Below are 13,384 nucleotides of genomic sequence, written 5' to 3' on the forward strand. Positions count from 1 at the left end.
AAGTACTTTTTTGTTTTTTGTCATTCTACTAACTGTAGTATTGCATTGTGGTTTTAATTTCCACTTCCCTGATGACTAATGATGTTCAGTCTACTCATTCTTTGAAATCTCTGCTTGGTTTTCATTTGTTCCAAGAAGTAATCACTCCTTCTACAGACTAAGTTCCTGTTCTCCTTTGTAGTTCCATGACAACCAATATTTATCTCCACCTTGGCCTTAATCCACTAAAGTACAGTTGTTTTACTGTTACCTCCACACCCACCGCCCTCATCACAAACACACACATACACAACTGCGCACTTCCTGAAGGCAGAAGCAGCATCATACTTCTTTGGTATCTTGAGCTACCAGCACAGACCTGAAACACAATCTTTACACAATAAATATGATGAGCGAATGAACAGTTGCTTAACAAATTAAAGAATGGATGAAGGTAGGTATTTAGGTACAAGGTTTTGCAGACAGGCCTGGCTGTGTCAATTAAACCTTTCTCCATGGGTCCTCACACTTAGTAAGCTCACTTTTAAAAGGACGATGCTGAAGATGCGAATGTTTACGATGACCACAGCGATGACGTGATCCGAGAGAAAGGCAAGGCGGAAGGGGTAGGGCCGGAAGCAGAAGCGCAGCAGGGAGTTAGCCGCGTCTCAGTTGCCATGGAGACCAGGAGATCCATAAAGCGGGGATCTTTAGCGTCCCGGACCAGCGAGTGCCAGGGGACAATGTGGGCGCCAACTTCGCCACCAGCCGAGTCCAGCAGCCCCAGCCAGCCCACCTGGAAGTCCTTGTATTCCTCCCTCTCCTACTCCGAGGGCTTCCACTACAGCTTCGCAGCCCGGCCCCGCCGCTTCACGCAGCTTGCGCTGGCGCCGCGTCCCGAGCCTCAGCTGCTTCGTCTGCGCCCCTCCTCGCTGCGCACCCAAGATATCTCGCACTTGCTCACCGGTGTCTTCCGCAACTTGTACTCTGCCGAGGTCATCGGCGACGAAGTGAGCGCAAGTTTGATCAAGGCCCGCGGCAGCGAAAATAAACGCCACGAGGAGTTCGTGGACCAGCTGCAGCAGGTAACGCGGCGGTGCCGGGGACTCAGCGCTCTGCACGCGTCAGCGCCGGCCAGGTGCCAGGTGCTGTTCCAGGATCTGGGGCTGCAGCTGAGAAACAGCCCATCATGCCGAAGTGGGCCCGACATTACTAGTGGAAGGACACTCTATCCATACACACATATATGCAAATACCACACATACCACACAACGTGCGGCATATATCTATAGCACCTGTCTGTATTTCTCTAGACACATACGTTATATATTGCGTATATCAATGAACGACTGTGGCAGACCGCTGAATAGTTGTTCCATGGAGGTGATAAAGCCAAAAGTCACTCGGCTTTGGGGTGCCTTTGTATCACAAATCACAATCTTGACTGGCCATTCATGCGCAGATTTTAGGAAGTGTGTCTAGTCTCTAGAACAGCAACTCTGCTTCCTCGTCTGTACAAGGAGAAAACCAGCTGACTTGGGACCTCTGTGCTGAGTCCGCCTCTGCTGGCCACACTACTCAGGACTCCCTTAAACTTGTGGGCACTTCTCCCATACCCGATCCTTTACCCCGGTGTGCCTCCTGCCTCTCAGATCTTCTTCTTCTCCTTTCTGTTCTGTCCTCTACCTGCCCCTTAAGTGACATGCATCCCACGTCCTTAACCTCAGTCATTCCTTCACTTAACACATTTGTTGAATGTCTGCTGGATGTCATACTCTGTTCTAGGCAGTGGGGATTCAGCGGTGAATAAAAACGCCAGTGTTCGGGCACACCCACCCTCACACACGCAACCTGTCCTCTGTAGCTTTCAACCTAGCTGAGGTAGATAGACATTAACAAAATGAAGACCCATAGAGTATATGAGATACTTATAGGACCAGCCTCGCCCCCTCCATGGGTTATAGGCTTCTTCAAGTGCAGCCCCTGGCTGGGACCCTGTACTCTGTGATTCATGGGTCACCACATTCACTCTGCTAAGACTTCAGCCTACCCAGCCAGACCTTGCCCTTGAACTTTGGACTCACATCCCTGTCATTCACATGAGCCAGAATATATGGAGCATTATAAACCTATAAACCCCACGACCAGTCACCCAGTTCATTGGATTCTATTTTCTCAGTATCTGTCCTATAAGTAGCCACTATACCACCCAGTCTGGAGTGCAGTGGCGAGATCTTGGCTCACTACAACTTCGTCTCCTGGGTTCAAGCGATTCTCCTGCCTCAGCCTCCCAAGTAGCTGGGATTACAGGCATGCACCACCATGCCTGGCTAATTTTTGTATTTTTAGTAGAGATGGGGTTTCACCATGTTGGCCAGGCTGGTCTCCAACTCCTGATCTCAAGTTATCTGCCCACCTCAGCCTCCCAAAGTGCTAGGATTACAAGCATGTGTCACCGCGCCTGGCCTGCCATTTATTAATTTAGCAAAAAAGCCATAGAACAATGTTAGGATAATTTCATTTTTTATAATATATATGCATGGGAAAAAAAGCTGAAAACTTTTACAACAAAATGTTAACAATACTCTTATGGGACATTTAACTTTTTTTTGCACATTTCTATATTGTCTGAATTTTGCAATGTACATGAATTAATTTTGTAATTACAAAAAAAGAAACTTTGAAAAGAGCAGGCATCTGTTATTCCACTTCTGTAATGTTGCTGGGTTTTTGTTTTTTTTCTTTTTTTTTTTTGAGACAGAGTCTCGCACTGTCGCCTGGGCTGGAGTGCAGTGGAGCAATCTCAGCTCACTGCAACCTCCACCTCCTGGGTTCATGTGATTCTACTGCCTCAGCCTCCCAAGTAGCTGGGATTACAAGCGCACACCACCACACCAGGCTAATTTTTTGTGTTTTTAGTAAAGACAGGGTGTCACTATGTTGGCCAGACTGGTCTTGAACTCCTGACCTCATGATCTACCTGCCTTGGCCTCCCAAAGTGCTGGGATTACAGACGTGAGCCAACACGCCTGGCAATGTTGCTGTTCTTATACCTATATTCCTCTCCCTCTTTCCTTTTTCATCATCTGTTCTTTCCTTTTCCTCACTTGTCTCTAGATGTCACTGCCATATGACTGTCTGTACAGGACTCAAATTCGTTCTCCCTGGGAGAAGCAATAATCACTCTTCCGTATGAGTATCTGCATTGCCTGAGATAACCCCCTTGGCAGCTGATCTTCCCCAGGCCCACCTATAGAAATATCGCATGGTCTAATGATTAAGAGCAAATGCTCTGGGACCATACACCCTGGGTTCAAGTCTTGGCTCCTGCACATACCATCTATATGACCTTGGGTGGTATTTACTTCTATATGCCTCAGTTTCCTTATCTTTAAAATGCAGATAATAATATTCACCCCATGGGTTGGTTGTTTTGAGGATTAAATAAGTCAATACAGTAAAGCATTTACAATATTGAGTATTTACAACACGGTAAGCCCTCAGTAAGTGATAGTTGGCCTTGTTATTTGGATAAGATGCTAATTTCTACATCCAAAAATTAGGGTCAGAGATTGTCAGCAGACCCAAATAATAAAACACATGACATAAGTACTTTATATTTGAGGAACTGTCCCAGGCCACTGTCTCCTGAAAGGCGTTTCCTGACCCCAGAAAGATTTAGTTACTTCCTCTTAGCCTTCCTTATATCCTCATTCATATGCTATCATAGCACTTTTAAGAGTTGATTTCACCTATTTGTATCCTTGCCAGGCCCCTCCTGCTAAACTGTAAACTCTTTAAGAGCAGAAACCATATCTGATTCATTTCCCCAAATGTAAATGGTAATTATACAATAAATCTTTTTTTTTTAAGGTGGAATTTCGCTCCTATTGCCCAGGCTGGAGTGCAATGGTGCAGTCTCAACTCACTGCAACCTCTGCTTCCTGGGTTCAAGTGATTCTTCTGCCTCAGCCTCCCGAATAGCTGGGATTACAAGTGCCCGCCACCACGCCTGGGTACGCAATAAATCTTTATTAAAAGAATGACTAAGTAAACATCTTTGCGATCCCACCAACTTTAAGAATACAATAAGGAACACTGTCTTCCTACATAAACTGTTTTTTTCTTTTTCTTTAAAAGAAATGGGGTTGGCCGAGCATGGTGGCTCATGCCTGTAATCCCAGCACTCTGGGAGGCTGAGATGGGAGTATGACTTGAGTCCAGGAGTTTGAGACCCCATCTCTACAAAAAATTTAAAAATTAGCTGGATATGGTGGTGTATGCCTGTAGTCCCAGCTACTTGGAGGCTGAGGCAGGAGGATCCTTCGACCCCAGGAAGAGTAGGCAGGGGTGAGCTGTGATTGCACCACTGTACTCCAGGCTAAGCCACAAAGCAAGACTCCAGTTCTAAAAAATAAATAAATAAGAGAGGAAAATAAGACTGGGGGCAGGGGCTCATGTCTGCAATCCCAGCACTTTGGGAGGCTGAGGTGGGTAGATCACCTGAGGTCAGGAGTTCAAGACCAGCCTGGCCAACATGGTGAAACCCCATCTTTACTAAAAAATATACAAAAAATTAGCTGGGCATCGTGGCGGGCACCTGTAATCCTAGCTCCTTCAGAGGCTGAGGCAGGAGAATCGCTTGAACCTGGGAGGCAGAGGTTTCAGTGAGCCGAGGTCATGCCATTGCACTCCAGCCTGGGCAACAAGAGCAAAACTCTGTCTCAAAAAAAAAAAAAAAAAAAAAGGAAAAGAAAGAAACAGGATTTCACTGTGTTGCCCAGTCTGATCTTGCACTCCTTGGCTCAAGTAATTCCCTTGCCTGCCAAGTAGCTAGGACTACAGGTGCACACCACCATGCCTGGCTAATGTGAACTCTTTCATATTACCCATACCCATGAGCTCTCTGCTTCTTGCCTCGAGAAGTCTGAACCAGAAAATATGGATCAGAAGTTTGGCTGGTTGACTAGTCAATCTGTAATGAGTCTTGAGGAGTATGTTGGGCATCCAAGTGGACTCTCTGGGCGCAAGTACTGTGACAGAGTTTGGGCTACAGGTGTTTGTTAGCTATCAACACCTGTGAGGGGAAGGGAACAGAAGAAGGAGTGAGCCACGGAAGAAGCCGAACTCTGATGATGCATTTGTCAACAAGCTTTGACAAATGCTGCAGGTTGCCCTGGAGAGAGTATTGCCTGTCAGAGTTTCTCTCTTTGGGTCAAAATGGCCAGGCCTTTATACCCCTGCCTCTCTCAGACACAGGATGTGGGTGCTGCAGAAAAGACATGGTCTCAGGTGACTCCTTTTTGGCAGCTTAGGTGGACTGTGAAGGGGCTGTCTGCTGATGACGTTCCCTGTAGCTAGGGAACAAGTCCTTCCCTGAATGGGGATCTGGGTGGCACCGCAGGAAGTGTGCTAACTTGTATTTGGTATTTCACTGTTTGGATGGCAGTTCTCTTTACTGTGAAGCCAGGAGACAGGTGACCAAGCTCGAGTCTGTTACTGGCCTGACTATGAAACCTTTAAACCTTTCCCCTCTATGGGTCTCAGTTTTCAGATCCAGTAGGTCAGACCAGATGGTTGCAATAGTTCTCTGACTATTCTATGCTTCACTGGAAGCCCTGATCCTGGGGTAGGGCTGAGTAAAGCTAAGTAATGGTAAGTAATCTCACCATATTTCTGTGCATTTGATCATCCCCCTGCCAGATTCGGGAGCTCTATAAGCAGCGGCTGGATGAGTTTGAAATGTTGGAGAGACATATCACTCAGGCCCAAGCACGGGCTATTGCGGAAAACGAGCGGGTCATGAGCCAGGTTGGAGTACAGGACCTTGAGAGCCTTGTCAAGTTGCCTCCAGGTGTGTATAAAGAACTCCCATATGCCCGCCCGATTCCCGGGCTGTTGATATTTTACTGTGTTTGCTCCATCGCCCACTCTCTAGGCTTTTTCTGGATACTTGGAGAGCAAGTTGCAGACATGATGATATGAATATTACCACAAAAGAATATTTCATTGCCACAAAACACTTCAGTATGTGTATCTCCAAAACAGGGACACTGTCCTACATAACCAGCATGTAACCCCCACAACCTGGAAATCAGTTTCTGTGCAACACTAACCTCTGACCCACAGATGCTTGTCAACCTAAATAGCAGAGAGAGAGACTCTCTAAAAGAAAATGATGGGCACTGCAATGGGAATACATGTGCCATTGCAAACTGTGTGCATATTCAGGGAGGTAAAGGAAGACAAAGGTTTTTAAAGGAAACGTGAGGAGGATTATATGATGGTTTTGAAGTAATTATCCTTGGCTAAAGAATCATTAACAAGAGTAGTACCAGTCTGAGGTTAAACAGGCAGTTGCCGGGCAGATTTTTGTGTGTGTGTAAGGTTGCAATGACCTTTTGTAAGGTTGTGATTTTTGTGGCATAATATGGTTTATCTGCATCCCCACCCAAATCTCACCTTGAATTATAGCTCCCGTAATCCCCACGTGTCATGGGAGGGACCTGGTGGGAGGTATTGAATCAGGGGGCAGGTTTTTCCCTTGCTATTCTCATGATAGTGAATAAGTCTGATGAGATCTGATGGTTTTATAAAGGGCAGTTCCCCTGCACACACTCTCTTGCCTACTGTCATGTAAGACATGCCTTTGCTCCTCCTTCGCCTTCTACCATGATTGTGAGGCCTCCCCAGCCATGGGGAACTGTGAGTCCATTAAATCTCTTTTACTTTATAAATTACACAGTCTCAGGTATTTATTCATAGCAGTATGAAAATGGACTAATACAAGGTGTCTTTTGTGGTAATTCTTGTTATCAGGCATTTATGCATGGCCTTCCCCAGCTCCATTTGTCAGGGTATTTTTTTTTAACACAAGTGACTCCATTTTGATTTGGAAAACTTTTACATCCCGTTCAAATTTTACCGACTGTCCCACTGTGGCTTTTCCCCCTCTCAGGCCCAGGATCCTGTCCAGGAAGTCATGTCACATGCAATTATCATGTCTGTTGTTTAGATGCCTTCATTGGGAACAATTCCTTGATCTTTTCTTGCCTTTCATCTTCCTGAGAGTTATTGACCAGACTTATATTCTGTAGGATGGGGATGGTTCTGTCTGATGCTTCCCCATAACCAGACTTAGGCACACATTCTGGGCAACAACACCACATAAAATTATTCCTTGTTCATCTCACTGCAGCACACCAGGAGGGTCACGTGGTATTAACCTCTATCCCCTGAGTGGGTTGGTGTCTGCCAGGATTTTCTGCATTAAATTCTCTAAATCAGATTATTTTTGATTAGCATTTTGTAGAGAGGTATTCTCAGATTACACCAATATCTTGTTCCTCATCAAAGCTCCATCGCCCAACCACCAGCATTCACTGAAAACTCATTTCTTAATGCAGAAGTTTAAAGAGTGATCCTTTAGAAATATAACTACGCAAAGATAAGTTGACTTTATGAATTATGGCATATCCACACTATGGAATACTACAAAGTTGTTTAAAAGAATGAATTATACCTGTGTTGTAGATATAGATGGCTGTCTGCTATTTATTAATTTAGTAAAAAAGTCACAGAACAATGTTAGGATAATCCCATTTTTATAGTATATATGCATGAAAAAAAAGCTGAAAACTTGCATCTCAGAATGTTAACAATGCTCTGAGGGGGCAATTAACTACCTATAATCAAAATTGGGTTGTTTTCCCTATAGACTTGCCCATAGTCTGAATTTTACTGATATCAGCATCATGGTGTCATTTAACCTGTTCTTCCTTGTATTTCCTATAAATCTGTAATTAGTTCTTGAGACTTTATGAGGCTTAGGTTCAATGCAGACTGGGTGGTGGGGAAAGAGCACTTCATAGGTGATGCTGTGTGTTTCCCTCAGGAGGTACGTGATATGTGGTTGATATCTCTCTTTTCGTGATGCTGGCAGCCTTTTTATTTTGTTATTTTATTAGGGGTTACAAATGATAATGAAATGCTAATGATAATAATAATTCTATCATTCTTTATTTATTTGTCAGCTGAAGTACTTCTATAAAGATAAACTTTTTGGAAACTACTTTGATTACCCCAAAGTATGGGCAGCATTAATTCTTTCCCTTTATTTGCCAGTGTTTAAAATACTGAGTGGGTTCCCCTAACATCTGCCAAAGGTGACTAATGAGTTTTTTTGGTTGTTTTAGTATCATTGTGGACTCTTGGATTTCATGACTGCAAATTATTTATTATCCTTTTGGTGCTCAAATTGTTCCATCTTTGGCAGAGAGCCTTTTCAAGCTGCTGATTCATTTGACAATCAGCTGTCTTTGATAACTTCCTTGCTTTCTGAGCTGGTGAGATGTTCCAGGTTCATCTTGGGTATTTCTGGCCCCAGATCTGGAATCAGCCATTTCTTCAAGAAACCCTGATTCCTTTTATTCCCTCCACCACTCCCCGCAAAGACTTTGACCTATTCCCCTGAATGCTTGAAAATTATCATTTTTCAGTGCAGTAGACAGAAAAGACAGTATATTTAGAAGACCTGTTATATCTGTGGCCTAGAGGGAAAGATCTAGAGGGAGGAAGAAGTGGAAAATGCAGTGCCTTAGAAAGGCATTTAAACTTACGAGGACCTACTGGGGACCAGATGCTAATATGCTTTGCACAGGTTATCCCACTAAATCCTCCCGACAACCCTGTAAGGTAGGTTTTCTTTCTATCTTACAGGTGTAGGAACTAAACTTAGATGATCAAACGACTTCCCTGAAGCCCCACAACTTGGAAGGAGTGGGACTTAGATTTGAACCTGGGTGTGTCTGCTGTCAAAACCCAAAGCTTTCTTCTATCGGGAGGAGGAAGGATTGTTGATTAGCCACAGTGTCTCAGGAGTGTTGATGACTTCTCTTAGAGTGTGGCTCTGAGCAGCAGAAGCCCTATCCTTTGTTAGGCCTGCCAGACCTCTGAGACTCAAGTCCCATTAAACAGTAACACTCAGGCACAGGTTTTGTATCTCTTCCTGTTTCCTCCTCCACCACAGCAGAGCGTAGCTGCAAGGACCCCTCCCTCAATGGTGGCCCAGATAATGTGGATTTTGGCAGAGATTATTGGTAGCAAATTTCCAGAGTCTTTACTGGTTGCCTGATGTTCCTTGAGTCCTGGGAGTCAGCTACTATCCCGTTTTTGTTGTTGGCTAGAGATTAAATAATTAACTACTTTGATTTGTTTGTTTGTTTGTTTGTTTGTTTAGTGAAAGTGAAATAAAACATTGAGAACCAGGAGACAAATGTCAGTTGGGAGAATTTTTCAATGACTTTCATTTTATTTTTACCCAAGAATGATATTAAGTTCTAATCAGACATTATCTGCCCTGGTTTCTCAGGTCTCTGCTGGTAATGTGTCTTTCTTTTATTTAAGAAGTGAAGAAGTAGACACCCTAATCCAGTTCCATGGGTACCCTCTGGTGTCTGCTTCTCAGAGAAGGGCAAGGTAACTTATTTTTATAACTTAGATAACTGGCAATGAGGACATTCCCCTAAAAGTTTCTTATTTGAGGCATAGAGGCAACCTTTCTCTGTTTGCTAATACAAATGTGACAAAGTGGCAAGCATATGTAAATTCTCGAAAGGGAGGGAGAAAGATCAGAATGCTGCAGAACATCTTGTGCTTTCATTCTTTCTTGTCCCTTGCTGGAAACTTGTCCACATTATCCAAGACCTCGCAGAGCCATGCCCAGGAGCCACAGTGTTAGCATAGGAAGCCCACCCTTCCCAGAGGAGAAAAGATGGTCACAAGGCCAGAACAGGCTTTTCCAAGGCTCACGGGCTACATGTCCAGGCCTGACAGCTCCTGCAGACACAGCACATAGCCACCCATACCCTGGGGCAGGACTGTGGAAAGAATTGTATCAGAAGAGAGAGGATACATCTTCTTGTCACATGGCCTTTATCCTTTGTATAGAAGTCTTATCTTTTGATATTTTAAATAGGCCATCACCAAAGTCCTTGGGAACTGGGCTAGCTTGTATCAACTTGGCATTGCTGTTACCCCCTGCTAAAGTCTCTGTCGCCAAGGAGAGATCAGGGAGTACATTTCCCAGAAGGCACCTCCCCCTTGTGCTTCCAGGATAGGTCAGCTGATGAGAGGCCCTTGGTGAGTTTTGGAAAGGAAGGCCATTTATTTCAAAAAGCAGTAGTAGGCACATGAATTAGTGGCTGTGAGTTTCAAAACAGCTTCCAGATAACTTTTTTTTTTTTTTTTTTTTTGGAGACAGGGTCTCACTTCGTCACCCAGGCTGGAGTGCAGTGGTGCAACTCTTAGCTCAGTGCAACCCCTGACTCCTGGGCTCAAGTGATCTTCCCACCTCAGCCTCCCTAGTAGCTGGGACCACAGGCACACAGCACCACACCCGGCTAGTTTTTTGTATTTTTAGTAGAGACAGGGTCTTGCCATGTTGCCCAGGCTGAGTTTCCAGATAGCATCTTACGAAAGCCCTGCTTCAGTGCTGCTGGCTGAAGTTGTTAATGATGATGTCTTAGTCCATTTGTGTTGTTGTAAAGGAATACCTGAGACTGGGTAATTTATAAAGAAAAGAGGTTGATTTGGCTCATCATTCTGCAGGCTGGAATACTGGGCATCTGGTGAAAGCCTCAGTCTGCTTCCACTCATGGGGGAAGGCAAAGGGGAGCCATGCAGGCATCACATGGCGAGAAGGCAAGTGTGAGTGGGGGGCCCGGGGGGGCCAGGTGAGCTAATATAGTGAGGACTCACTCCCTGCCTGCCCGCACCCAGGGCATTCATCTACACATGAGGGGTCCACTCCCATGACCCAACACTTCCCATTGGGCCCCACCTCCAACCTTAGGAACAAATTTCAATATAAGATTTGAGGGAACAAACTCCTAAACTATAGCAGATGGCTTCCTTGATATTATTTCCCTCAGTCTGCAATCCTCTGTATGAAAACCTTTAATATTTGATATACACAGATTGGTTTCTGTTTTCCTGACGGAACTCTCAATGAACATATGTGATGGGGGAAGGTGTGTCTTCACTGATAGGTTGGTTATGGGAGACCTCCAAAAGGAAAGACCATTCAAAGGCACCATGTCTCTCTCTCTCTTTCTCTTTTTTTTTTTTTTTTTTTTTTTTTGCTGGAGGGCATTGGCTCTATCCTGGCTCACTGCAACCTCTACCTCCCAAGGAATCCTCCCAACTCAGCCTCTGGAGTAGCTGGAACCACAGATGGGCACCACCACCCCCACTAATTTTTGTATTTTTTGTAGAGATGAGGTTTCACTGTGTTGCCCAGGCTAGTCTTGAACTCCAGGGCTCAAGCAATCCGCCCACCTTGGCCTCCCACAGTGCTGGGATTATAGCTGTGAGCTACCGCACCTGGCTGGCACCGTGTCTTACGACATGGAGCAATCTTGGCTAATGGGACAAACAACAAAGTTTGAAAATTTCCAACAAGTCTTCTGTTTGGGCGGTGGTGACAACCGGGACTGTTCGCTCAGCGGCAGTGGCACAGAAGCCTCCTCCCTGGTCCACCATGGTCCCTGCCCAACCCCACCTGTCCCCGCTGCCTGCTGCCATAACAGGAGCTGGAAGCGGCTGCTGCTGGTGGGCAATGAGTTCCAATGGTGCTTCTCACAAGTCGATGGGGCCATCGAGGAGGACATGACTGAAGATCCGCCGCGGGGGAGAGGCCAGAAGAGGCTTTGATGACCAGCAGTGAGTGACCAGGGGGCTACATAGCCTCACTCTGCAGCAGATATCATTTCCACCGTTGAGTTTAATTACTCTGGAGCTCCTGTGGCAGGAGACAAGGAGGGCAGAGTTATTTTTCAGCAGGAAGTAGAGAATAAAAGCCGCCCTCATTCTAGGGGAGAATATAATGTTTACAGTACCTTTAAAGGTCATGAACCACGGTTTGGCTATTAGGAAAGTCTAGAAATTGAGGAAAAAATAAAATTAGATGGTTACAAGAGAACGCTGCTCATTTTCTACTCTCTACAAATGATAAAACTATAAAATTATGGAAAAGAAGTGGATGAGATAAAAGAGCAGAAAGTTATAACTTGAATGATGAAGATGGATGACTTCAAGATCCACTTAGAATTATGCACTATCAATGACCTGAGAATTAATTTATGACACTTAGAAATCACAGATAGACGTTTTGATGTGGTAGACATCAAACCTGCTAACATGGAGGAGCTGACGGAAGTCTTTGTGGCAGCCAAGTTCCACTCACACCAGTGCAACGTGCTTGTCTACAGTAGCAGCAAAGGGACCATGGACCGAGCAGCATGGCTCCTTGGCCCTGTGCAACAGGCACTCCCAAGTTTTTTGAAGAGCCTCAGGATCCCAGCAGCAGGTCCTTCTTCTCACAAATAATTTCATCCATACCTAATGTAAGATTTAGCCACAGTGGGCAGTACCTGATGACCAGAAACTACCTGTCCGTGAAGGTGTGGGACCTCAACATAGAAAGCAGGTTGGTGGAGACCCACCAGGACCACGAGTACCTGCACAGCAAGCTCTGCTCTCTCTATGAGAAATGCAGAATCTTTGATAGCTTTGAATGTTGCTGGAACGGTTCAGATAGATGCATAGTTGAACTCACAAATAAGCAAGGGAAATCTCCCAACGGCCAGAAACGAAGAGGGAGCTGAAACCAGAACCATAGCCTCTAAAGGCATTTATTCCGAGAGAAACCCCACACCCCTGGCTGGCCGTGGGTGCATCAGCCAAAAGCAGGAACCACTGCTTCCTGTGACCAGCAACTTGTGGCACAGAGCTGAAGCCTTGGACCACATGAGGTGTGGAGTTGGAACTGCGCCCTCAAAGACGATGAGGCCTCTGTCCACTGGAGTCCAGAGGGAAGTTTATCTGAGATCATGCATTGGGGTGGCCAAAGCTCCCCTGAGATGTGTAAGCATAGCTTCCTATTACAAAGGTTTGAAGTTTGTGTTGGTGGCAGCTGCGTGATCTGGAAAACTCACATTGAGGAGCTCTCCTGCCTCCATGAGGGCAGCGTGCAGGCACCTGGAGAGACTGACGTTTTTCTGGGTCTGGCTTCTACTCTGTTTACGGACTAACCTGCCAGCCTAGGGTTTCACAGATGTTGACTGAAGACATGAGGTTCCTGGGTCCTTGGAGCACAGCAAGCAGCATGAGCCTCTTGCTGGCACAGGTTTCCCACGGGGTGACACAAGGGGCCCAGGCAGATGCTGTGCAAGCAGTGGGGCTGGTGTCATGGCTGATGCATGCTGAGATGGAGAATTCACTGCTTTTTCAGTGGACAATCAACAAACCTGCACTTTGACCAGAAGAAACATGACCTCATTGCCACTTGCTATAAGCACAGCCCTGAGAAGTGGCTCAGGTTAAAAGAATGGTGTTCTTTGCAAAC

General features: G+C 45.5%; 1 protein-coding gene and 1 pseudogene across 3 annotated transcripts in view; both read left to right on the forward strand.

Moving 5' to 3' along the window:
* Positions 1-531: 531 nt before the first annotated feature.
* DLEC1 (DLEC1 cilia and flagella associated protein) overlaps positions 532-13,384 on the forward strand; it is a 66,265-nt gene continuing 53,412 nt past the window's right edge. For all 3 annotated transcript variants that reach the window (XM_077992145.1, XM_015131350.3, XM_077992144.1), the window contains exons 1-2: positions 532-1,064; positions 5,683-5,833. In XM_077992145.1, the coding sequence (XP_077848271.1) occupies positions 657-1,064; positions 5,683-5,833 (559 nt within the window). In that variant the 5' untranslated portion in view covers positions 532-656. The remainder of the gene's footprint in view (positions 1,065-5,682; positions 5,834-13,384) is intronic.
* On the forward strand, positions 11,386-12,644 carry LOC106996960 (serine/threonine-protein phosphatase 2A 55 kDa regulatory subunit B delta isoform-like; annotated as a pseudogene).

Source organism: Macaca mulatta, chromosome 2, assembly GCF_049350105.2.
Source record: "Macaca mulatta isolate MMU2019108-1 chromosome 2, T2T-MMU8v2.0, whole genome shotgun sequence".
In the NCBI taxonomy this organism is placed as follows: domain Eukaryota; kingdom Metazoa; phylum Chordata; class Mammalia; order Primates; family Cercopithecidae; genus Macaca; species Macaca mulatta.